The 27,311-nt window shown below is 48.7% G+C and overlaps 1 protein-coding gene across 7 annotated transcripts in view; it reads right to left on the bottom strand.

Annotated features, from left to right (window-relative positions):
• Positions 1 to 27,311, bottom strand: part of DNAH9 (dynein axonemal heavy chain 9) — a 192,266-nt gene that overhangs the window by 49,446 nt on the left and 115,509 nt on the right. For 6 of the 7 annotated variants that reach the window (XM_064675616.1, XM_064675618.1, XM_064675617.1 and 3 more), the window contains 3 exons: positions 25,026 to 25,196; positions 22,816 to 22,938; positions 3,093 to 3,286 (listed from right to left, as the gene is read on the bottom strand). In XM_064675616.1, the coding sequence (XP_064531686.1) occupies positions 3,093 to 3,286; positions 22,816 to 22,938; positions 25,026 to 25,196 (488 nt within the window). Of the gene's footprint in view, positions 1 to 1,992; positions 2,218 to 3,092; positions 3,287 to 22,815; positions 22,939 to 25,025; positions 25,197 to 27,311 lie in introns of those variants that run through there. The other variant, XM_064675619.1, reaches the window with a different exon arrangement.

Genomic DNA, 27,311 nt, shown 5'->3' with positions numbered 1-27,311 from the left:
TGATATGCTGACTGATATAATTGATAACAGAAGGAAGAGATCTGCAAGCTGAGAACGGCAAAACACCCTCTGGAATCCAATGGCATTGCAGGTTTCTAAACTCGATGAATTTATTAACACACACGGTCTTTAACCACCACTGGCTGCAGGAGCGATGTGGAGGGTGAGTCATAGAATCATAGAATCATAGAATAATAGAATCAGCTGGGTTGGAAGGGACCTCTGAGATCATCAAGTCCAACCCTTGATCCAACCCTGCCGTGGTTCCCAGCCCATGGCACTGATGCCACATCCAGTCTTATCTTAAAAACCTCCAGGGATGGAGAATCCACCCCCTCCCTGGGCAGCCCATTCCAACGGCTGATCACCCTCTCTGGAAAAAATTTCTTCCTAATATCCAACCTAAACCTCCCCTGGCACAGCTGCAGACCCAGCCCTCTTGTCTTGCTGATGGTTGCCTGGGAAAAGAGACCAACCCCCACCTGGCTCCCCCCTGTGTCAGGGAGTTCTAGAGAGTGAGGAGGTCTCCCCTGAGCCTCCTCCTCTTCAGGCTCAACAACAGCAGCTCCCTCAGCTGCTCCTCACAGCTCTTGTGCTCCAGATCCTTCCCCAGCCTCGTTACCCTTCTCTGGACCTGCTCCAGCCCCTCCATGTCCTTCCTGAACTGAGGGCCCAGACTGGACACAGCACTCCAGGGGTGGCCTCACCAGCGCTGAGTCCACAGCAAGAATCACTTCCCTGGCCCTGCTGTCACACTGTTCCTGGTCCAGGCCAGGATCCATTGGCCCTCTTGGCCACCTGGGCACACTCTGGCTCCTGTTCAGCTTCTGTCAATCCACACTCCCAGCTCCCTTCCTGCCTGGCTGCTCTCCAGCCACTCTGTCCCCAGCCCATGGGGCTGCAGGGGGTTGCTGTGGCCAAAGTGCAGGACCTGGCACTTGGTCTGGTTGAACCTCATCCCCTTGGAATCAGCCCAACTCTCCAGCCTGTCCAGGTCCCTCTGCAGAGCCCTCCTGCCTTCCAGCTGATCGACACTCCCTCCCAAATTAGTGTCATCTGCAAATTTGCTGATGGTGGACTCAATCCCCTCATCTAAATCATCAATAAAGATATTTCAAGAAGAATTTTAGTCCCATCTCCCAAGTCTTGGGGAAGGTGCTGTGAATTGTTACTGTTTGCACATGTTTGTGTTCTCACTTACTCCTAGATAAGAAACAAAACATAAAACTCATCTAAATACTCGTGTGCAAAGAGAAAAGCTTGACATGCCCAGATCCTAAAAACATCCAAGCTTTTGAACTGGATTCCCTTTTCATAAAAGAGAGATATGAAAGGGCTGAAATTTGATGTTCCAGTTATTTCCGAGCTGTGTGAGTAAGAAGGAAATAAATTAAACTTGCTTAATTAAATATGCACTTAAAATTTCAGAAAAACATGAGCTTATTTTACCCAAGCTAAACAACAACAAGAAAACCAATATTTCCAGCTGAGAGACACATGGAGAATCCAGTCATAAGAGTAAGAAATGAAAAAGATGGTTCAGATTATTCTGATTATGATAAATTATAGTATTTATGCTAGTAAAACATAATAACATTGACCATAGGGAGACTTCACTCAGTCTTGTCTGCATTTTCCTGTGAACTCTAAAGCACAAAGAGATCTAGTTCATACACTGAGTAATAACCCTGCTACACTCCCATGCCATGTGGTGCAGTAATATAAACTATTTGAGAGGCAGGAGCATGAGAGACATCCGAGAAATGTCAAAACACTGACTACCAGGACAGAGGAGGAAAAAACAGCTCCTACTGGAGTGAAAGACCTTTAGTTTCTCCTGGAACAAGTGTGTTGCTTTTGCATACCTTGGGGAAGTTTAGCCTTGCCTAGTTACCTCCACTACATAATTTACAGCTACAAGATTCAGAACCAGCAGCACATAAATTTTGCACTTTACAGGGAAAAAAAAAAAAAAAAGAGAGAAAACGTCTCTAAGACTTTCCTTTACTTCTACACTTTATTCTGGTGTCTAAGGCACAGCCAAAAAGGAACTAAAATCAATGTTATTGAACTCTAGACCATGTGTTGATCACCCAAAGACTCCAGTAGATGTGTAACACCTGTAAGGTGATGCTCATTTCTGACTTGGCCTCTCTGCTCCTCACCCACTGCCAGTGACACTGCCCCATCCTACTGCTGATCTGGAGGTGAGATCCCCTAAACAAGAAATTCCAAATAAATGAAATGGTTGTTGATTGTCTTACGGAGTTCAGAGATCATGGAATCACAGAACAATTCTGAGTGTCCAAAGGAAGGAATGAAGATGGGGAAGGGCTTTGGTCTGAAGCCGTGGGAGGACACTGAGGGCACTTGGTGTGTTCAGCTGGAGAAGAGGAGACTGAGGGGAGACCTCACTGCAGCTCCAGTTGCCTCGGGAGGGGCAGAGGAGGGTCAGGGACTGAGCTCTGCTCTGGGGGACCAGGGACAGCAGCCAGGGAAGGGCTGGAGCTGTGTCAGGGCAGGCTCAGGTTGGATCTCAGGCAAAGGTTCTTCCCCCAGAGGCTGGTTGGGCACTGCCCAGGCTCCCCAGGGCAGTGGGCACAGCCCCAAGGCTGCCAGAGCTCCAGGAGGGTTTGGCTGATCCTCTGGGGCACAGGGAATGGGCCTGTGCATGGCCAGGAGTTGGACTGGATGATCCTTGTGGCTCTCTTCTAACTCAGCATATTCTGTGATTTTGGGATTCTGTGAACAGTTTGGGTTGGAAGGGATCTAAAAGCTCATCTTATTCCACTTCCTGCCAAGGGCAGGGACACCTTCCATTAGCCCTGGTTGCTCCAAGACCCATCAAACCTGGCCTTGAACACTTTCAGGGATGGGCAACCTGTGCCAGGGCCTCCCCACCCTCAGGAAGATGATGCTCATTCACCAGACTCCTTGACAGGAATCATATTGCACAATCAACCATATTGCAAAACTCACATTCTACAATAAACAAACCTAAACATAGTCCTGAATTGCTCCTGTTCCCCAGAAAGCAACAATCCCGAGTTCCCCTCCCCGGGCAGGAGGAGCCCCGGGCAGTGCTGTCCCACCTGAGGGCGCAGGTGACGCGGTCGGGCCGCAGGGCCCTCAGGATGCACAGGCGCTGCAGCGACGACTTGTTCTTCCACTCCTGGGGGAACTTCTCCCTCTCAGGACACTCAGATTCAATAAATTTCTTCCACCTTTTTGCAGACCCTTCAATATCCCGATCCAGGTTTCTGAATTCCTCCATGGATGAGAGAGCCTGGAAAAAATCAAGGGAGGTCAAGAAGAACAATCCTACTTGCCTCTAAATTGTTTTTCTAACATTAAGGACTGCTCATGTTTTCCTCCACCAGAAGGGTCAGAGCTGGAGTCTGGGAAGCACAATCAGAAACCCACCAGGACCCCAGAAGCACAGAATATGCTGAGTGGGAAGGAACCCACAAGGAGCTTCAAGCACAACTCTTAGCCCTGACCAGGACTATCCCCAGGAGTCCGTGCCTGAGACCAGACTTTGACCATTCTCCTTCTCCCAACTCTGTGGTCAGCACACGATCAGAGGACCAGGAATAAACACAGCCCATTTGCAAGGCCACAGGACAGGAGGACTGAGGGCTTTTTCATTCTTGTAGAAGGCCTTCTCTCTAGGCTGCCCTCAGAATATCAGCTGTAAAGTCATGCAGTACCTAACATGGCCCTGCCTGGCGCCCTCACCCACATCTCTGCAGTGCCCCTCCCCAGCCAGGGCAGCCACACACATTATCCAGGCCCCTGCCTGGCACCACAGACATGGGTGCTTGGAAAGGACGGCACAGGAAAGGAGGAAACATTTTGACATCAACCACCATGTAGTCCTCCACTTCCCAGAGAGCAAATAAATCTCCTCTTCTGTTTGGAAACCAGATCTGAAGAATCTCAGCTGACAAGCACTTCTGAGTGACTGTTATCCCAGAAATCCCTGATTTGGATGGGAGCTGGAAATTTAGAGCCCATGTCTGACAGAAGAGCATATTGCTGACATTCCCATGAGCTGCACCTCCACAATCTCCTCATTGCTTCCACAGAAACAAGGAGAATTGTGCAGCAAAATCCACAAGAGCTGATGGAAAATGTGCTTTGGTATCCAGGGTGTTTAGCATCCAAAAGCATCCAAAGCTAAACAGACTCAAACATACCTAGCTCACCAAAACCATTTTTTTAAAGGATTTCACAGTTGGAATATTAATTATCTTTATAGAATCACAGAATGGTTTGGGTTGGAAGGGACCTTAAAGACCATCCCACTCCAACTCCCTGCCATGAGTCGGGTTCATCTCTATCTGGTTGTTTTTCTCTCCCTGTTCCCCATGCACATCCCTCTCTATCTGCACAGTCTGGTGCACACACTCTGTGACACCAAGGCACTGAGCCTTCCCCACCCAGCCCTGGTGACCACGGGGCCAGGAATCCCAACAAACACAGTGAAACCAAATCCTCAGGTTTATATTTGCCAAACGCACACGGCGATTAAGTTACTCAGTGCTACAAGTCTGCAGCAGAAACAGGCAGCTGAAGAATGCCCCAAAAACCAGCTGAGCAAGGCAGTCAATAAATTATAAGTTATTACAATGAAAATTAGTTAGTCAGATTTTGTAGTTAGAAAGTGGCAACTATAAATGTTATGCAGAGAAGTACAGAATCCAATTCTCTCTCATAGAAGTGGTGGCAGAACACACTGCACAGCTCAGAAGGTTCTTCTGGATTTCAAGTAAAATTCTCACTGAAACAAACATCTTCAGAGTGGTTTGCATAATCTGAAGCTGTGAGTGGTTGAAAATGAAGTGTAGAAGACAAGTGAAGGACAAAAGACAGTGACTGAGCTGTTTTCTACAGGAACAGAAGGGCACAGTCGGAGAGAAGCAAAGCTTCTCGATGGGCAGAGGTGTCCCACACCCCCAGTGCTCCAGCTCACAGCCCATACAGCTTCAGATGAGAGCTCCTGAAAAAATGTTGGTGTCACACCTTGCTCAGATCAACTGAACAACCACAGCCTTGCACAGGGCTCTGAAAGGCACCCAAGTGCCCTGGCAGAGGTGTGAGAGATGGCCTTGCATACACTGCTCTTGCAAATCAGGCAGAACACACTGAAGGCCACCCTGCTTTAAAAAACCCCTGCTTTTCCTCTAGAAGAGGGTTCCCAATGAGAAGACAAGCACTGTAAAATTTGGTCTTTCTAACAGATTGAATTTAGTCACAGAGAGTTTAGAGAGAGAAGGAAGAAGTCAGAAAAAGGGGCTTCTGATAACAAATGAGTTCATGTTTTTAGCAGTGAATTCATAGATTCACAAAATGGTTTCGGTTGGAAGGGACCTTCAAGATCATCTTGTTCCAATCCTCTGCCAGAGACACCTTCCACTATCCCAGGTTGCTCCAAACCCTGTCCAACCTGGCCTTGAACACTGCCAGGGATGGGGCAGCCACAGCTTCTCTGGGCAACCTGTTCCCAAGTAGAATGTCTGCAGACAAAGAGGTTGCAGAGCTGTTCCCAGTGGGTGCCATAGCCCAGGACATTTGCTGTATCTCCACTCACATCACCAGCAATGGTTGGAAGAAATCTCAGGAGGGGTCCAGGTCACACTCGTGCTCAGGCTGGGCCTGTGGCCAGTGATAGAGAGAGGGGCAGCCATGGCTTTGTCTACCAAAATGCTGCCCTCCAAGATGACATTGTCTCAGCCCCTCTGGATGCTCTGCTCTAGACCTGCACTGTCCTTACAGTGAAGAAGAGAATTCACCTTTTCATATGTTCAAGCAGAATCTCCCAACCTGCAGTTTGCCGTGGCTGACACCACTTTCACCATTAAACCACATCCTCAAGTGCCACATCCACGTGTTTTTGAACCCTTCCAGGGATGGTGACTCCACCACGCCCCTGGGTAGCCTGTTCCAGGGCTTGATAACCCTCTAATTGATTTTTTCCTCCCTAATATCCAATATAAACCTCCCCTGGTGCAACTCTTGTCCTGTCACTTGTTTGCTGGGAGAAGAGACTGACCCCCACCTGGCTACAACAATTATTACACTGCCCAGAACATGGAGAGTTTGTCTCTGTCCTCTCATAGTTGGACAAACCTCCCCACCTTTCCTCACTCCTGTGCTCCAGGACCAGAGAAGAACTTGGAGGTATCACCAAAAATGCTTCTGCAACAAATCAAGCCTTGCCCAAAGGCACTATTCCATCAGTACCTCCACCAAGGCACAGAGTGTTTGCAGTGCTACAGCTCAGACTGACTCAGCCTGGCAGTGCCCATTCCCATGCCAAGCTCCCAGAGAACTGGAGAACGTAGTCAGGAAGAGTGTGGGAAAAGCAGTGATTCAACAGCTGTTTTTTCCAAGTGTGGATCAGCACTAACATGGAGAAATGTCAGATGAACTTGCTCCAAATCTAGTGCCTTACCCTGCTTTCTGTGAAAAATCAGAAACCAGAGCACAGAACAGGAGAAACTGAAATTCCAGGAATGATGGAATATTCTGATCTGCCAAACCCTGGTCCTTGCAGCAATAAATGTACTTGATGCACTTCTCAGAGTAGAGCACAACACAATGGTAAATGTTGAATTCAGTGGATTCTCAGTGCAAGTGCTTATATAAAACATCACTGTCGACTTTTGACGTGATTCATTTAAAATATCTCTTCAGAACTTTGGCTGCTGCTGCTTCGAGAAGTCTCTTGGTTGATGTTAACAAGGGAGACTCCAAAAAATTGCTTTTTTCTTATCAAATGACAGACATGTAATCAGGGATGATAGTATCCCTCTCTCCCTGAACAACACGTTGCAAAATCAAGAAAGCTCTAATTGCAAGTAAAAAGTCTGTATTATAGAAATTAACACTAAAATTGTCATTAGTCAACAATTTTAATTGCATTTATTAAGAGTGATGGTATTAATAAGAGATGCTGCTATTTAAAAGCCAGTGGAGTGAAAGCTATCTCAATCTGTGAATATTAATTGCTTTTCAATACCTCTGCTGGGAATTTTTCCAGGAAACTTAGTCCAACACTGACACATCACTGTTTCCAAGCAGGAATGGCACGTCGGGGCAGCAGATGGGAACCTGTGCAATGTGGCTATTTTTGTCCACATAATGAACAGTACATTTGTCACTTAGAGTTGTCATGGAAATTGAGAGAGACAAAAAACATTGGACAAAATGAAATATGATCCAAAGGGCTGGAGGACTCCACTCCTGCCTTTGCAACCCACTCCAAGATCATCTCTGATGGCTGGAAGCAGGAGGGGCTTGAGTTTATATCTCAAAATGAGACTTTGCCAGCAAAACAGGGTTCTTCACACCATCAGGGCAAGGAGCATTGTTTTCTCAGAGAAAATGGGGTTTCATTCATTGAATCACAGACAAGTTGCTTTGTCACTTCAGGTTTCCTTGACAGTTTCTCTCTGTCAGAACCAGTTAATGTGGAGCTGGGGCGGCAGCAGCTCTGTGGGTTCACACCTTCACACATGCAAAGTTCTCTCATTCTCCCACAGCTGGAGGGAACACAACATTGGCTTCGGGACAGGAATCCTGGTTTCCATCACAGAGCAACACAGGAGGGTCCCTGACACACAGCCCTGAGTCAGGGAAGGGCCACAGGGAACAGGGATCTTTGGAAAGACACACCTGGGGGGGACAAGGAGGAGATGAAACCCTCAGAACCCAGAGCATGGGCTGAGGCTTTAGAGAAACGAACAACTCCAAGGTTGCTACTCCACACAAGTTATTTCCTTGTGCCAGACACAGCACAACAAGCTTTTGTAAATTTATTGGAAAAAAATGCTTGCTCTTGTCACTGAAGGGAACTGTTCTAAGGACACCATCTGGTCAAACTGGCCTCAAGTTAAGGTGTTGCATCATAATTTCCTAAAAAATCCAAATAAATAATTATATTATTTCCATATTTTCTTCTCTTTGGCTCTAAAGGAATTTATTCCTTAAAAAAAACAAACTTGCCTTGTATTTTACAATATATCCATAGTCCAAACCCTCTGCCCCAGAGCCATAGGACTGGAGAACAGCTCTGGGGCAAGGCAGGACAAAATCACTTCATTGCTGTGCCCTGAACAGCACACATACACAAAGAGCAGGGAAAATAATCCAGAGCAAGTAAAACCAGTGCTGCCAGAACACTCCTAACATCAACTTACTTCCTCAGCAGCCATAAGACTGTTTTTTAAAAGACATAATGACATCGAAATAAAGGAATGTGAGGGGGTTTGTAAAAGCTATCCTTAATTTTGAGGCTTCAGGTTATACCTGGTCTGTATTTTCAGTCTTGGTCCCTTGTATATCTTGCTTTTCTTTAAAAAAATTACCCCTCTATTGAAAAAAAATGAGGTTTATATGGAACACGCTGAACATCAAATGTCCCCCTATAAAAATTACACAGCACTGGAAAAAATTATATTTAATATTCTCACAGTTTTAATAATCTGTGAGATGATTAAATCCTGACAGTTACTCACTATTTCATTTGCACAATTAAGGAGCTGTAGTTTTATGAATTGTGTTACACAGTTTTTAAGCAGAGCTGTAGCCACAAATGAGAAGTTCATGGTGCTCTGGGCAACTGACCCTGAGAGCGACTGACCCTGAGATCAACTGACCCTGAGATCAGCTGATCCTGAGATCAACTGATCCTGAGATCAACTGACCCTGAGATCAACTGATCCTGAGATAACTGACCCTGAAATCAACTGACCCTGAGATCAACTGACCCTGATCTTATTCTGGAAGGGCACTGGCACCTGCCCCGAGGGTTCCTGTGGGCAGGGGTGTCCCCAGAAGCCATGGGCACATAGTGGGGGATTGGGGCGGGATGTTCTACGCCATAAGACCTAAAATGCAGTCAGAGAATGCAAACAATGCCAGCTCTCTGTGTGGAGTTACTGGCAGTGCCAGGGTGTGGGTTTTGATGTTAAACTGTGCTAAAACCAGCCTGATTCACCAAATTACAAACACACCCCCTGCTTTCGGAAGTAGGATGTGACAGATAAGCTGGGAGCTGGCCTGCAAATCTCTGACTGGCAGTCAATCACTTTGTACTATAAAAGTCCAGTCCTCTTACATCCAGTCAGGTTCTTCTGACATAACCCTTCCTGGGGTCTGTGAGTGGAGATTCCCCCCTTGGCTGGGGACGTCCCCCAGGGTCACTCCTGGAGGTAGAAAGAAAGAGATCTCCTCAAGACAGTTGGTCTGGGTGAGTTACATCGATCTCTAATTAATAATTATTTCTTTTTGCCAGCTTTAATATAATTGCTTCAATAATCATAGAATCATAGAATCGACTGGGTTGGAAAAGACCTCTGAGATCATCAAGTCCAACCCTTGATCCAACACTGCCACAGTGACCAGACCATGGCACTGATGCCACATCCAGTCTGACCTTAAAAACCTCCAGGGACGGTGACTCCACCCCCTGCCTGGGCAGCCCATTCCAAGGGCTGATCACTCTCTGGAAAAAATTTTTTCCTAATATCCAACCTAAACCTCCCCTGGCACAGCTGAAGACCATGCCCTCTTGTCCTACTGCTGCTTCCTGGGACAAGAGCCCAACCCTCCCAGCTGCTCCCTCCTGTCAGGGAGTTGCAGAGAGTGAGAAGGTCTCCCCTGAGCCTCCTCTTCTGCAGGCTGAGCCCCCCCAGCTCCCTCAGCTGCTCCTCACAGCACTTGTGCTCCAGTCCCTTCCCCAGCCTCGTTGCCCTTCTCTGGACCTGCTCCAGCCCCTCCATGTCCTTCCTGAACTGAGGGCCCAGACTGGACACAGCACTCCAGGGGTGGCCTCACCAGCGCTGAGTCCACAGCAAGAATCACTTCCCTGGCCCTGCTGTCACACTGTTCCTGGTCCAGGCCAGGATCCATTGGCCCTCTTGGCCACCTGGGCACACTCTGGCTCCTGTTCAGCTTCTGTCAATCCACACTCCCAGCTCCCTTCCTGCCTGGCTGCTCTCCAGCCACTCTGTCCCCAGCCCATGGGGCTGCAGGGGGTTGCTGTGGCCAAAGTGCAGGACCCGGCACTTGGTCTGGTTGAACCTCATCCCCTTGGAATCAGCCCAACTCTCCAGCCTGTCCAGGTCCCTCTGCAGAGCCCTCCTGCCTTCCAGCTGATTGACACTCCCTCCCAAATTAGTGTCATTTGCAAATTTGCTGATGGTGGACTCAATTCCCTGATCATCAACAAAGATATTAAACAGGACTGGGCCCAACACTGATCCCTGGGGACACCACTGGTGACCAGATCCCAACTGGATGTAGCTCCATTCCCCAGCACTCTCTGGGCCCGGCCCTCCAGCCAGTCCCTAACCCAGCACAGAGTGCCCCTGTCTAAGCCTTTTCCAGGGATGTGCCACGGGAGACAGTGTCCAAGGCTTTGCTGAAGTCCAGACAGACATCCACAGCCTTCCCCTCATCCACCAGGCGGGCCACCTGATCATAAAAGGAGATCAGGTTGGTCAGACAGGACCTGCCCCTCCCAAACCCGTGCTGGCTGGGTCTGATCCCTTGTCCATCCTGTAGCTGTTGTGAGATTGCAGTCACTTCAGTGTAGTGGACTGTCCTATCTTACACTATACTACTGGTAGTTTTAACTTTTATATTGTGTAATAAATAATTCCGATTAAGATCTTTTCTCTGATCATCTGTAATAATAAATGATTCATTTTATATCAATGTTCTCAGTTTGCCATCATTAAAGCCTGTGGGACAAAATGATTAAATAAAATTAAATGGTTGACAAAATCTGGGGCTCAGATTGGACTCAGCCACCCCCAGGCTCCTCTCTGAGAAGACGATCCTTTCTGCACCTCATGACTAAACAGCAGGGCTTTAATAAACTTTGTCTAAAGGCCCTCACTCCCTCCCATGACAGGGATAGACCAGCTCTTGAAAAGCCAGGATCAGCCATTGGAATGGGCTGCCCAGGGAGGGGGTGCAGTCCCCGTCCCTGGAGGGGTTTGAGCAGAGCCATGGTCTGGGTGACAAGGTGGGGTTGGGTCATGGGTTGGACTGGATGATCTCAGAGGTCTTTTCCAACCTGATTGATTTTGTGATTCTGTAATCACCCCAGTAACACAAAGCACCTGAGCTCTGCCATGTCCCCATGGCTTGGCTGTGTGTTCCAGAGCTTCCCCAACCAGAGTGACACAGCTCCCAGGCACGTGTGGGAAGGTCCCACCACAGCCCAGCCCTGCAGCTTGAGGAGTCCATGGGCTTGAGGAGTTTGAAGCAGCTCTTGGGTGAACTTTTGCCCCAGGGTTAAAGCAGAGCAGCTGCAACAATGTCAGAGGCTTGGGGACAATCTCCTGCACAGCAATCTGAGAGGAGGTTGTGGGGAGGTGGGGTTGATGTCTTCTCCCAGGCAACCAGTGATAGGAGAGGGGGAAATGGCCTCAAGTTGTGCCAGGTGAGGTTCAGGTTGGATATTAAGAAAAATTTCTCTACTGGAAGAGTGGTTAAGCACTGGAAGGGCCTGCCCAGGGAGGTGGTGGAGTCACTATCCCCGGAGGTGTTCAAAAAATGAGTGGATGTGGCACTTTGTTATATGGTTTAGTGGCCATGTGGCTGTTGGTCACAGGTTGGACTTGATGATCTTGGAGGTCTTTTCCAACCTTAAAGACTCTGTGATTCTATGATCTCCCAAACACTTTGTAAAAGGTTTCACACTGTCTATTTGCACTGCTAATAAAGGTTCCTGTGAATATTCATAACTTCTTTCCTTCATTTTCTGCAGCTGGACCAAAAGTCTCTAGGAAAACCAGCATCCCCACAGCTGGAGAGTGACAGCTCCTGGAGGAATGGGAAGCCAGACCTGCACCTGGCTTCCATTGATAGATTAGATCATTCAGGAAGGAGACATACAGGCAGATGAATTGCTCCATTTGAATACTACTGTTAACTAGAAGGATTAATGTAGCAGGTGATGGATTATTTGCCATCTCTCCCATCCTAGGTTTTGGGTTGTATTATTCATTCACTGAAGGTGTTATTTTCTGTTTAGCTGCACCACCTGAATAATTTAACTCATAAGAAAAATCTCCACCAAAGGTGAAAATAAAGATTTGATGGATTTGTCAAACGTCAATCACCTCTCAATGTAAAAATTTTATTTTGACCCTCCTCATTTCTCTCATAAAAGTTGACTGACAAGCTCATGGCACTGAATGCCCCTGTCTCCCTTTGAACTCCTCCTTGCTGCTTCTGAATTCTACTGGGGTTCAAAGGTATGTAGTGCCACAACATGGCACTGTATACAAAAACACCCCGTTTATCTGCAGGATCCTTCCTAGAGCATCACAACATGCACACACCCTGTGGCTGGACACCAGAAACAGTCTCAGGAGTGATGGGTTGGATCTCACTACCTTTCCTTGGAAAATTTCCAGCAAAATCTATATCATAAATCAGAAAACAATGGCTTCAGTTCCCTCCTGCCAGTACAGGAAAGGTCAGGGACAGAAATGAGATTTAGTCATAATCTTTGTATTCTAGTTGTTTATAACCACTCACCAAATTTGCCTCATTTTACCTGAGATGATTCCCAGCCAGGTTCATGTTGGCATTTTCCCCACATTTTCTTTTCCCTGCAAAGGTTGTTCAAGTGGGTTCGAGAGTTGGCCTTGCAAAGTCAGGCTGTTCTCCCCAAGCCTCCATCTTTCCTCTTCACTCTTCCATGCTCCTCAGCAAACTGGGGATACACAACCAGAACCAGAAGCTGGACATGGATCTCCAATGACACTGAAAGGTGGTACTTGTGTATTCCTGAAAACTTCCCTGGATTTGGCTGTCATAAGTCCCAGCTGGGTCATCACCAACGAACAGCAAAACTGAAAATCAAAATATGTCTCATGGTCCAGAAGAACTCAACTCAAGTATCTGTTCCACATGTCACCTGCTGGAAAGCTCTCAAGGTTCTGTGTCCTGATATAAAATCACACATGGACTTGTCCCTTGAGGAGGCTCCTCACAGCTCTTCACGGCCATGGTCTCATCCAAAGTTTCATGGTGGCACTGCAGCAGAACCGGCCTCAGGAATAGTCAACCAGATTAGGAGAGGGAATAAGGTGCAGAGCTGCTTCTTTGAGAGCTGGTGCCCCCAGCCCTGCCATCCTCCCCTCACGTGGTCACAGACCTGCTCAAACAACCTCAGGAATGGAAGCTGCAGCAACCTGTGCCAGCCCCTCACTGTGTCACAGAGACTTCCCACCTGTCTGCTGGGAGTCTTTCCCGTGGTACTTTGAGATGGACTTTATGCTCTACCTTTTACTGATAGAGAAACCAAACTGCTTTCTCTCCTCCTCAGGATGCTGTTGGAAGATGGTACTCTCCTGTCCCCTCAATCTTTACGCCCTCAGACATTCTATTCTCACTCTCTCCTCACAGTCACATTTTCAGCTGTCTGACACTTCTCACTGCTCCCCTCTATCCTGTCCCTGGAAGGCCCACATCTTTCTTAGAATGCAGCACTCAAAGATTAGACCAGGCTGCAGCAGAGGCTTGGCCAGCTCAGAGTGAAGGGCAAAGCCCAGGGCTCCTGTTCAGGTCCTGTGGTCCTGATGCACTGTGATCACACAGTGGGAATGATACACAGACCATGGGAGCCTCTATGAAAGGCCAACTCATGTGCCCCAACACAGGAAGACCTCGGTGTTACCATAAGGATTCCAGAGATGGTTCCCAGTTGAAGTCTGCAACCCTCACAGCTGTTTGAGGAAACCACCACTGCCAGGGAAAGGACTCAGTTCTGGGCTCTGCTACACTAAAGCCATGAGGAGCTCCAACAGGCCCTTTACCACAGAGTCAGAGAACTGTTTAGGTTAGAAATGACCCCTAAATGACCAGCACCACCATGTCCTTGAGTGCCACATCCACATGGCTTTTAAATCCCTCCAGGGATGGGGACTCCACCACCTCCCTGGGCAGCCACTTCCAAGGCCTGACCATCCTTTATAGGAAGAAATTTTCCCAATATTCAATCTAAACCTCCCCTGGTGCAACTTCAGGTCATGTTCTCTCATCCTGTCCCTTGTTCCCTGGGAGCAGAGTCCAACTCCCCCTGGCTCCCCCCTCCTGTCAGGGGGTTACAGAGCCAGAAGGTCTCCCCTGAGCCTCCTTTGCTCCAGGCTGAGCCCCCCCAGCTCCCTCAGCTGCTCCTGCTGCTCCAGCCCCTTCCCAGCTCCGTTCCCTTCCCTGCACACGCTCCAGCCCCTCAATGTCTCTCTTGTCTGAGGGCCCAGAGCTGCCCCAGCACTGGAGGTGCCCCAGCAGTGCCAGCACAGGGACAGTCCCTGCCCTGGGGCTGTGACACACCATGGCTGGCACAGCCCAGGGGCCATTGGCCTCTTGCCCCCCTGGGCTCACCTGGGCTCATGTCCAGCCACTGTCACCAGCACCCCCAGGGCCTTTCCCACCAGCAGCTTTCCAGCTGCTCTGCCCCAAGCCTGGAGCTGCAGGGGGTGGTTGTGACCCACGGGCAGGATGAAGCCATTCCTTCCCTTTTCTTCCATTCAGAGGATGAAAAAACCTTTATATCCAACATTCCCAGCTGACAGCAGGCTTTGTGTCAGGGGGCCTTGAGAGTGAAAGGCAGAGGCTGGAGAGGCATCCAGGAAAATTCAGTTTCCACTCTGCAATCAAACCACCAAAGTGTGTCTCTAAATATTTGATGTGATCCCACTCTGCTGTATTTCAGATAAGCATCAGATCGTTTGCCAGAAGGTTAAAAAGGGGGGGGGGGGGGAAAGGCAGAACGTTCTTAAGTAGCGTTTCTGTGAGACACTGGGAATATTTCTCTGAGACTTGATACAGAGGACAGAAGAATGTCCTTAGGAAACTTCTAGATGAGAGCAGATAAGTGTCCATTGAAGTGTCACAATCAATGTTTTCTATCAGAGATGCACTAAAAGGCTGTACATCTGAAGCAGGGAGTTAATGGAAGATATTTAATTAAGACTATGATTTTCTGGCATACTAATAATTCTGAATGTGGAAGGGAAGCTGTGAGTGAAGCCTTTGCTGTCTGACCAGCCTGATCAAAGGCTGTTGCTTGTGCACAGAGAGCACAATGTGTGCAGCACATTGTGTCCCAGTGAATCTTGGAAAAGAATGAAAAATTCCTGCATCAAAAAAGTACAAAAAGTGAAAGTTAGAAGAGAGATTTCTGCTCTTTTGTCCAAAAAATCCTGTTTTCTTAAGAGCAAAATATCTGATTGGGTGTTTTATCTCCTAAGCCACACACGCAATCCTATCATCTGCATTCTGCAGGATTATAAATATGGAGTTAATATACGACTTTGTCTAGTGCTGTTCTCCTCCTCAAGAGCTGAATTCAGTGCTTAAGGCTCATTATTCCACATCACATTTATTAAACAATGCCCTTTCAGCAGCGTTTTCATATCTACATAATGAAAATTCTTCCTCTTCAGAAAATATGAGGGAAGTGATTGGGATGAAGGAGCAATCCGAGCTGGCCAGGTGTGTTCTTGCTGGGTATTAACTTGCTGCACTTATCCTACAGGACCCATCTGCACCAGCAAGGAAGAGGAGCTGAAGGAAATGGCACAAAGAAAATCAGGCTGGAAATATGTATCCAAAGCAAGGAGCTCCAGCACTGCCTGTGCCCAGCCCACGGGAACAGCCTGGCACAGTGACAGCCACAGGCACCCCCAGGGATCAGGGAGCTGCAGGAGGCACAGGGTAACATGGACAGAGCTCCCCAGGGCATGGAGGGAGCTGGAGCATGGGAGAACCTGACAGCAGGGGTCACTGGGGGCACTGGGAATCCCACTGAGGGATTCTGGATCAGCTTTGCCTCAGGTTGGGGAAGGGACTGGAGCACAAGTGCTGTGAGGAGCAGCTGAGGGAGCTGGGGGGGCTCAGCCTGGAGAGGAGGAGGCTCAGGGGAGACCTTCTCACTCTCTGCAACTCCCTGACAGGAGGGGGGAGCCGGGGGGGGTCGGGCTCTTGTCCCAGGAACCAGCAGTAGGACAAGAGGGCACAGCCTTGAGCTGCACCAGGGCAGGTTTAGGTTGGACATTGGGAAGTTCTTCCCAGAGAGAGGGATCAGCCCTTGGAATGGGCTGCCCAGGGAGGGGGTGCAGTCCCCGTCCCTGGAGGGGTTTGAGCAGAGCCTGGATGTGGCATCAGTGCCATGGTCTGGGTGACAAGGTGGGGTTGGGTCATGGGTTGGACCGGATGATCTCAGAGGTCTTTTCCAACCTGGTTGGTTCTGTGATTCTGTGATCCTGCAGCCACTTGTGGCACGTTCAGTCCCTGTATGGGCCAGTCACTGAAGAGCTGGACTCCACGATCCTTGTGAGTCCCTTCCAGCTCAGAATATTCTGTGATTGTTTGATTCATCCCACCCCCAGCTAGTCTGTGTGGCCAGAGAAAAACCCTCACTTCTCAAAAAGACTGGGTTTGTCCAGAGCAACCACACCAATTAAGACCACGAGGGCACAGCCACTGGACTTATCCATAGTGGTGAAGTCCAGGATGAGCCCTCTTCCTCTCTGGGTGTGTTCAGATGGTCTTTCCCAGGTACATAAAAAGTTCAGCTCTGCTGAACCCCTTGAGACACAAGCCTGGTCTGAACAGATGTGATTGTGCCTTGTGTGAGGCTTTGCCTGAGCCAACAACCCCCACTGATGGGCACAGGGTGTTAGTTCAGGACTAAACCATGGTCATGCATCCACAAAGCTGTTCCTGAGTTAGGCTGTCTCAGACTCTGGGGAGAAGGAGTCTCAGACCAGCACACCTGTACAGGGAGAGGAGGACACACACTGTTCTATCACCTGCTGATCTGCCCCTGGGTCTGTGGCTACAGAAGATGTCCAGGCATGAGCTCACCAGGAGCCGCACAATTTGCTGGTATCTTGCTGGCTCACATTTGACTTTGGGGAACTCTCCTGCTGTCAGGAAATATCTGGACACAGCCCAGGGGTGGGACACTGCAGGGGCTGCCCACAGGAAACAGTAGATGAGGTCACTCTGGTTTGGGAGGTGAGGGCTGTGTGGATTCACGTGCTGCCAGGGCCAGGAAACCACTGCTGACCCTTTCACTTGCTGGTCTGGACATAGTCTGGAATACCAAACAACTCTAACCCCACTGATGTAATTTCTATATCCACGCTCAGATCAGAACAATGGCAGGAGCTGTTCTAGACCTGGGGATAACAGGCTCAACAGGCAGCCTGGACTGCACCCAGGGGTGAGGAGATCACAGGACATCAATTCAGAGAATACTCAGCTCCCATCTAGATATCAACACCTTCATCTGATGAGACTGGAGACCTTCCAGTGAGGGAAAGGAGAAAAAAAAAAAAAAAGGAAAAACCCTCCAGAGGCCAATATCTACATGGATTCTGTGTTAATTCAGTCACAAATGAGAATATTTAAATGGCCATTTGCACATGGCTGTGGCCTGAGGGCCTGGGCAGTTCCAGCAGCAACATCTCTGTGGTCTAACGTGTGTCCACATATTTACTGGTAAGAAAACAACCAGGCAAGTCAGGAGACAGGGATAACCTTGCATGAATACAAAAGATGTTTTCAGCAGTACCAACAGAAATAAAAGCTTTCAAGCCAGGCACTGGGAACACAGAGGGGGAGGGAGGCACAACAGGCTGTAATAAAGGAAATTGAAAAGAGACAGAAAACCTCATTTAGAGTAAAAGAACACTTTTGCCTTCTCCAGAGATCACTGCTAAGGACCTGAAATGACAGCCCTTAGCAGTGGAAAGACCAACTCTATTGAGCACTGAAGGCAGGGACTGGCAGAGGCACTACTCTCACTAAATGGCAGGACTGTGACCCTCCCTGCTCTTAACTGACCCTGCCTGACTCAGAGGCAGTATCTGCACGATGTTAATGGCTGTGCCCTTTGCCAACACCTCCCCTACTCCAGAGCAGCTGATTTGCCTCCACAGGGACTCCCCAGGCACCATTTCCTCCAAACACCCAGACTGATGAACACAATGAAGCCAAGCCCAGAGCAGCTGCTCTCAACCTGTACAGCTCGAATTCAATTCCTGTTCAGGCTTAAAGAAGCATCAAAGAGCCTGAAATGTAACTGTTTTCCCCCAAGTCTATCAGCACATCTAATCAAAGCTGTTGCCTTTCCTTACAAACCTTCTGGACAGATCCGTGGGGTTCTTCATTCACGGCTAAATATTGAACTTCCCTGCACATAAAAAAATGCTCTGTGAAACTTCAGACTAAACTTAAAAAAAAAGCTGGAAAACTAAATCATAAACATGTGTCAGATGCTCCAGCACCACAAGCTGAAAACAGCAGCAGAACTGTTGGCCTATATATATAATTAATCAACGAAAAACAATAAATAATAAGCAAGTCAGACAAGGCCACTTGCATGCCCAGAGCCCTGAACATTTAATGAGGTTCCCTTTGAAGTTAATGTGCCCAAAATGGGAGGCTCAGAATGAGCCACAAATATCAATATTGATTTCTTTTGGCACTATCTTGGCCAGAACCCCCTGGCATGGAGAGGCCTTTGGGCTGGAGCATTTTCAGTGTTTCTGTGAAAAATTAGCAGAATGCTAAATTTCATTTTGAATTTGAAATATGAATCTGAAATGTACTTTGCTCAAGCTTTGTTGAAGAAACAATTTATTATAGCACTTAATCTCCTTGATGAAAGAAAAGGAGATTTTAGCCTGCTAATAAGCTGTGTAGAAGCCATGACTAATTAACCTAATTGTAGCAGCCTGTGACAAAATGTGATTGTACTAAACCCATGCCTCAAGTAACTAGAATTGTCAAAAACTCAAAGGCTAATAAACCAACAGACATAACAGAACATAAACACTAATAAAGTTGACACCAACCATATTATTTGTAACAAAATCTATACTATGACCATCACAAGAGACAATCTGAAGGGTATTCAGTATCTGAGAATGTAGAATTCACCATCTGAAAATCTCGAAATGCATAAAATTAGTGCAGATCATTGGCAAGTGACGCAGCTCTTGGAGCTGTGCAGCTCATGGGGCCAGGCAGGCTGGGGCTGGAGACACCCTTCCATCCTGTCCTGTCAAAGTTCAGCAGAAGGGGAAATGCAGAGAAGCATTTCTGGGCATCACACAGTTTCCATCTCAATCACAAACCCCAAAGACTCAGTGGGGATGAGGAAGCTGAGTGGGAAGGGCTCATCTCAAAGAAAATCACCTGGGAAGGGACTTGAGGTGACAGCCCCCCGTCAATTCCTGCCCACCTTGGAATAAGCCCCCACGTACTCCCCCAAGAGAATCACAGAACCAACCAGGTTGGAAAAGACCTCTGAGATCATCCAGTCCAACCCATGACCCAACCCCACCTTGTCACCCAGACCATGGCACTGATGCCACATCCAGGCTCTGCTCAAACACCTCCAGGGATGGGGACTGCACCCCCTCCCTGGGCAGCCCATTCCAAGGGCTGATCCCTCTCTCTGGGAAGAACTTCTTCCCAATGTCCAACCTAAACCTGCCCTGGTGCAGCTCAAGGCTGTGCCCTCTTGTCCTACTGCTGGTTCCTGGGAGCAGAGCCCGACCCCCCCTGGCTCCCCCCTCCTGTCAGGGAGTTGCAGAGTGAGAAGGTCTCCCCTGAGCCTCCTCCTCTCCAGGCTGAGCCCCCCCAGCTCCCTCAGCTGCTCCTCACAGCACTTGTGCTCCAGTCCCTTCCCCAGCCTCGTTGCCCTTCTCTGGACCTGCTCCAGCCCCTCCATGTCCTTCCTGAGCTGAGGGCCCAGAGCTGGACACAGCACTCGAGGTGAGGCCTCAGCAGTGCCCAGTCCAGGGGCAGAATCCCTGCCCTGCTCCTGCTGCCACACTGTTCCTGAGCCAGGCCAGGATCCATTGTCTTTCTTGCCCCCCTGGCCCCCCCTGGCTCCTGTTCAGCTGCTGTCAGTCAGTCCCCCCAGGTCCCTTTCTGTCCCCCCACTCTGTCCCAGCCCGTGGGGCTGCCGGGGGTTGTTGTGGCCAAAGTGCAGGACCCGGCCTGTGGCCTTGTTGAACCTCACCCTGTTGGATCCTTCCCATCTCTCCAGCCTGGCCAGGTCCCTCTGCAGAGCCCTCCTGCCTTCCATGAAATGACCACCTGATAAATACCCCCCACTGTCAGTTTGAGATGGCCAGGGGGGATGGAGGGCAGGCTGCTGTGGGGATGGGGCTGGGGAACAGCTGATGGAAGGGATGAAGCCCTTGTTCAGTGATAACAGTCTGAGCTCTGAGGAACAGCTCCCTGCTGGTCCCACAATGGGGATGTGCTCAGGCACTCTGGGCACAGAGGGCCTCTTCTCCTGGGTGTGTCAGGTATCACAGAATCATGGAATATTCTGAGCTGGAAGGGACCCACAAGGATCATCCAGTCGAACTCCTGGCCCTGCACAGACTCCCCAACAATCCCACCCTGTCCTTGAAAGCATTGTCCAAATCCTGCAGCTCTGGCAGCCTTGGGGCTGTGCCCACTGCCCTGGGGAGCCTGGGCAGTGCCCAACCAGCCCCTGGGGGAAGAACCTTTGGCTGAGATCCAACCTGAGCCTGCCCTGACACAGCTCCAGCCATTGCCTCAGGTCCTGTCACTGGTCACACAGAGCAGAGATGGAGCTGCCCCTCTGGGCAGGAGTGATACAACAATAAATCCTGAGGAATGAATGACTGGGAATATATGACTATTAATAATTATTTAATGACTATTCCTTCTGGTGTAGATGCCCCTGAGCTGGCACTGGACCAACTTCAGCACAGCAGTGAGGCAGTGGCAAAAATCATGGTGAAGCACAAGGGGAACACAAAAGGCCATTTCACCCTCCCTGAACAGGACTGGCAGCACAGGAGGGGGCACCTCACAAAGAATACTCACTGTAAACCCAGAGGGTGTTTGCTTGGAGAATGTACCACCTGAGGGCAGGAGGCAAAGGCACCCTGGGGCACTACAAGTGTAATAGAGAATCACAGAATCATTAAGGTTGGAAAAGACCTCTAAGATCACCAAGTCCAACCATCATCAACTCAGCACCACCACTAAACCATGTCCTCAGTGCCAAAAAACATATTTGTTTCCTAAGATGCATTAAAGGATCTCCAAAATGAGAGTCAGAGCCTGAAATCTTCAAAACCCATTGTGGAAGGAAGTTCACATTCCAGAGGAAACTCCAAGGACTGAAGTAGAGAGAAGCTTTGCTGCGCAGAACCTCCAAAGCAGTGCAGAAATCCAACCCAGAGGGGCCCAGAGAACTGAAATGCTCCATTCACCCCCTGTATTCCCAGGCTGAACATAGGCAGGGACAGAGTAGAGTTGAGAAAACCCATGATTTCAAGCAATAATATGGATGTACATCTTCAGTCCACACAGCCCAAAGACACAAGATGCTGTTGCAAAGCCTGTATTTCAGGGGCTTGATGGCTGAGTCTTCCTGATTATGTGCATTGACCCTAAATGTCCATTTAATTTGTCTTCGAAGAAGGAACAAAAGTAAAGCTGCTGCTGTCTGAACAAAAGATGATTAAGGAAAGGGTGTAGGATTTTTTTTAATTCCTTCATTATTATGGAAATATGCCTTTTAGAGGCTGAACAGAGCTAGTTCAGTGAGAAGTTCCAAGCTTATTTTATGGTTGAAAATGTGACTGTGACATTTAATATGAGGTAGGTCAGACAGAATGAGGCAGAGGCCGTGTCCCCAGTGCCAGTGATGAGACAGGGATGATAACTCCTGGTCAGGGCAGCCAGGAATTGTTCCATGTGGAATCACTATGGGTCACCTGTGTTAGAAATATCAACTTTATTTGACTCTTGAGCTTCAGTGTGCAGCCAAACTCTGTGTTACCTGAAGGACAGTGTTTGCCCAGTTAAGCCCAGCCCTGCACAGGTTTGCCTAGAAGGGCATGTGGCACCTTATGCCAGGGCTCCTGCAAGACTCTGGAGAGCCTCAAGAAACAACATAAACAGGCAAAGAATTTCAGACATGTCTTGGGCCTGGATGCAGATTTTCTGCTTGGTCATCCTGCAGGAACCACATACATCCTCTATGCAGAATGGTGGGAGGGAGAGAAAGGGAAAAAACAATGTCCCATGCAAAAATTTGGGAACTATCCCAATGAAACTGAGATGTCTTCACTCCCTACTTCACAGCACAGGGAAAATATCCCACAAAGGCAGCACAATGTAAATAAAACTGATCCTTAAATCAGCCCAGGTGCCAAACACTGATCAGAAGCCACAATCAAACAAGAGACACAACCTCAGCTCCAGCAAGGTGTGAATGAACATGCAAAACTTGGAGAATATTTTAACTGCTTCCAGAAAACAAATCCCACCCTGCTGAACCAGGTCCAAACCCAGCACAATTCACACCTGCTGATAAACAGGAGCAGAGATGGGATAACTCACGTCTCCTTGGGATGCTCTTCCTCCCCTCTCGCTCCAAATCCATGGCAGGTGTTGGACCTGCTTACTGCCACAGCAGTGTTTTCTTGCAGATCTGGGAGCTCTCCCACCCCAGCACAGCTCTGCAGATGGTCTTATCAACCTTAAAAACTACTGTGGCATCTCCATGTCCTTTACAAACCATAACCACAAACCACAGAGGGTGCTCTCATTCTAGAGGAGCCCCCCCAGGCAGTACCTGCAGAACTCTCTGTGTCTGTGGCCTTTCTCCTCATGTATGGTCAGAACTTTGTTTACCAAGTGCCACAAGAACCCACCTGAAGGGCAGAAAGGCTTTTAGAGGAGGTAAGGGGTGGTGATTTCCCATGGTTCAGGTACCTTGATTCCTCCCCAGGAATGGTCAGACAGGAACTCCACAGGGCTCATGACTCCAGGCTGTGCTGGGTATCTCAGCAGGAAATCCAGCTCTGCTGGGTTGATTTCTTTATTCATCAGGAGTATCTGTAATTCCAAACAGACAAGACATCCTTGAGCAGCAATAGAATCCAGCAGATTAATTATTCAAACCAGGTACCTGCCAAATGTGTGGCTAAAATGTACTCAGAGCCCCATGTTGGAGAGGTGTGATGGACATACCATGTAGGTGCTTGGGGTCTCCCCAAAACAGGAACAGGAATGAGGATAGAGATTGGCAACAGAAGAGGAACAAAGCTGGGAAAACTACGTGGCAAGTGCTATGATCCAGGTGGATGGGAGCACCCTGAGGAGCAGTCCCTGCCAGGGTGTGCTGCGGGTCCCTGGGCTGGGATCCACAGCTGGAGAGTAGAGAAATTCCTGGAGAGGAACCAGAGCATCCTTAGGGAATGCCACCAGGGGGTTGGCCATCTCTCACTGTCTTGTTCAATTTATAAACCAAGTGGAGACACACTGAGAGTGCTGGGAAAAATAAACAACAAACAAACAGCAACAACAATAAAACCCAAACCAAAATCCTCACCACCCTCATGGCTCCTGCAGCAAGAGAATAAGCAGGTCCATGAGGTCTCAAACACTGAAGAGCACCTGGGACATTCCAATGTTTTTAGTACTTTCAGGTGACTTTCAGGAATAAATGGAGTAAGACTGCCAGAGCCATGGTTTAGGTCATTCTGGAAAGCCCAGCTGGGGCCACTGCTCCAGGTGCAATGCCAGAATTCTGAAATCCCAGACTCCCAAAAAAACCCTCCAAACACCAGTTCTGGGAGGAGGGAAAACTAGTGCAGGGAGTGTGTGGTTTCCTTGCCACAGATCCTGGTTTGTATCCCAATGATGTCAAAAGGGCAGTGGCACTTAAGGTGTGCCTGGCACCTCTCCTGCCACTGAGGGCACGAGGGACTCAGCTAAAGAACCAACTGGTTTTTTCTATGGGAGCACCTGTGCCCATCACCCAAGTGCCTCCACACACTGACACTGGGGCTGCTGCTTTTCCTGACACATAAAGGGACTCATTAATTATTTTCAGTGTTTATTGTAGTTACAAGCACCATGTGTGCTACTGAAACACTTTATTTAGAGATATATGCTAAAAAATGTACGTGTCCCGTGGGTCAGAATTATGGCTGACATTGCAAAATATAACCTGACTTTTTACACACAATTTATTAACAAAATATCCTGTTAGAGTCCATTTTTTTCACATATACACTTTCCCTTTTACATAAAGTATTTTGTTATGTAGAATTAAAAGAAGTCTTGACCATCCCTGGATCAAGGTTAACCAGCCCTGCAGTGTTTCAGCAGTTGATCTCGGTTCAGATCTGCATTCTTGGAGGTATTTTCCAAACTTATTTAGTCTGTGATTCCACATGTCAGGGCATTTCCACAGTCATTCACTGCACAAACTTCATATCAACTTCACAACATCGTTCCAAGCACTATTTATTGATTAGATATACAAACATCTCCTTGCTCAGATCATGGACTAAAATTTATACAAAATACTGGACATGGTAGAGCAGCTGTGTAGGAAGAATTTCTTCAGGATAAAAGCAATAAACCCTTCCAGGCCAGTTTGCTTTGCCCTGTTTTCCAGGTCCTGCCAGCAGGTATTACTGTCTCAAACAACCTTTGCCATCACAGTTCAAATCCAACTCAGCATCTGTGCCTGTTATTGGTGAGAGTCAGTCCTATGAGGAGCAGCTGAGGGAGCTGGGGGGCTCAGCCTGGAGAAAAGGAGGTTCAGGGGGGACCTTCTGGCTCTGCAACTCCCTGACAGGAGAGGGGAGCCGGGGGGGGGTCGGGCTCTGCTCCCAGGGAACAAGGGACAGGAGGAGAGGAAACGGCCTCCAGCTGTGCCAGGGGAGGGTCAGGAGGAATTTCTTCCTGGAAAGGGTGGTGAGGCCTTGGCAGGGGCTGCCCAGGGAGGTTTGGAGTGCCCAGCCCTGGAGGTGTCCCAGGAAGGCCTGGCCGTGGCACTCAGTGCTCTGGGCTGGGGGACAAGGTGGGCATCGGGCACAGGGGGGACTCCATGGGCTGGGAGGGCTTTTCCAGCCTCAGGGATTGTGGGAGTCTGAACCTTGCTCACAGAGTGCCACCCCTGGTGGTGTTACCTGGAAGGTGAGCTGGGCAGTGTAGGTCAGCCTGTCCCCCTCGAACAGCCCCCGGGCCGTGCACTGGCACACGCAGAAGGTGATGCTGTCGCTGAGGCTCCTCACGCGCTCCGTGAGCCCCTCGGCGGGAGCCGCCCTCTCCATGGCTCTCTGGAACACCTTCTGGAATGCCTGGGGGGGGGACACAGTGGGACATGTGACTCTGAGATCCCCTTTGCATGGTACCCCCTGAACTGCCACAGTGAGAGATGCCAATCTCTAGGGCCACCTGGAACATCTAGAGACCAGCCCCTGCATCTGCCTGTAGCTGCTCTTCAGGAACACAGAGTCTGGCAGTGGTGACATCCCCTGTGACACTGAGCTCTCCAGAGCCCAAAGGAGCAGCACAGAGACAGGCAGAGGGAACTCAGACACTGGGAATACAAGAAATGATCTCTTACCAATGTGCTCCCACAGGGAGGACATGGGACACTTGCTCTGCAAATGTTGAGCCAGCAGAGAGTGGAGATCCCAGAGGACACATGGAATCACACACTGGTTTGGGTTGAAAGGGACCTAAAAGCTTATCCAGTCCCACCCCCTGCCATGGGCAGGGACACCTTCCACCAGCCCAGGTTGCTCCAAGCCCCGTCCAACCTGGCCTTGGACACTCCCAGGGATGGGGCAGCCACAGCTTCTCTGGGCAACCTGTGCCAGGGCCCCACCACCCTCACAGGGAAGGACTTCTTCCCAATATCCCACCTGAATCTGCCCTCTGGCAGTGGGAAGCCATTCCGCCTTGTTCTGTCCCTCCAGGCCCTTGTCCCCAGTCCCTCTCCAGCTCTCTTGGAGCCCCTTTGGGCACTGGAAGGGGCTCTAAGGTCTCTGTGGAGCCTTCTCTTCTCCAGCTGAACACCCCCAGCTCTCCCAGCCTGGCTCCAGAGCAGAGGGGCTCCAGCCCCGTGATCATCTCTGTGGCCTCCTCTGGACCTGCTCTAACAGATCCACATCTTTGCTGTGCTGGGGACCCCACAGCTGGACACAATATTCCATGTGGGATGTCACAACAGTGGAGCAGAGGAGGAGAACACAACTCCCACTGTGCAAATGTTTCAACTCAGAGAAAAGCAATTGCTCTAAATAATAACAATTTCAAGAAGTCTCATGAGCACTTTACTGTCTGGATCCAGCCAAGGACTGGCTGAGAAGAGCAGGGAGCAGCACTGGTGGGATGGAGCAGCCAGTGAAGTCCCCTGGGGATGGGGACCTGCATCGAGAACAACCCTCTTATATAAGAGAATAAAGATTCTTGCAACAACATTTCTGATTTGAATGAGAAAAGACATAAAACTTTCAGAGCCATCCAAAGAAAAAACATTTGCAAATTATCAAATGCAACTGGAAAAAGAAAATGGAAAAGAAAATAAACCCCAAGTCCTGCTTAGCAATGCAAAGGCTCTGTAAGCTGGGCCCAGCTAAAGGAAATAACCATGGATGGCACAGACTGGCCAAGGCCTGACTTTGTTGGCAGCATTATTTTGGGGGTTCTACAAAGGAAAAATGATGCCTCAACAAATTAAAGTAACATTGATACCCAATGCATTATTAATAATTGCAGAATGCATTTTCCTGCTTAACATTTCTTTAAATTCTGTTCAAACATGCTGCAGAGCAGCACATAAATCTTTGTGTTCTAATTTATAATGGGTTCCCAGCTGTGTGGCAAGTATTCTGAAATCATTTCTGTGCATCTTTACACAATGTTTTATGATCTGTCATCAAAATTTATTAGATAAAAACATTTCACCCAATAATTTTTCATGTATTTAGACACACTGCTAATATTAACTGGAAAACATAAAACAAACTAACTCTGGAAGATGCAGATTAAAGGTGAAGCCTCAGGAACCTCTGTATCTATTATGGATGTGTAGGGAATGAATCTTTCAAAAGGCACAAAAGATATTCTGTACATTTTTCTGATAAAATTACTCCAACAAATGAGTCGTGGACATAAAAAAGAAAAGCTTCTTTGTGGATCAGGCTCAACACATTGTAGTCTCTCCTCAATTCCTTTTTCCAGGTCACTTGTCAAGGTACGAAATCGTTTGGAAGAAGTCCTAGGCTAGGACTCCAACTCATTTAACCCTCCAGCCCCCAAAGTACCTTTCTTGTGATAAAAAAAGGTCTTCCATTTATTAAAGCATTAAACTGGAACTCTTTCTAGATGGTTGGAGCAACCTGGGCCAGTGGAAGGTGCCCCTGCCCATGGCAGGGGGTGGGACTGGATGAGCTTTAAGGTCCCTT

The sequence above is a fragment of the Pseudopipra pipra genome, chromosome 19, assembly GCF_036250125.1.
Source record: "Pseudopipra pipra isolate bDixPip1 chromosome 19, bDixPip1.hap1, whole genome shotgun sequence".
Taxonomy (NCBI): domain Eukaryota; kingdom Metazoa; phylum Chordata; class Aves; order Passeriformes; family Pipridae; genus Pseudopipra; species Pseudopipra pipra.
Note: the sequence above shows the minus strand (reverse complement) of the source record. Positions and strands in the feature narration are given on the sequence as shown.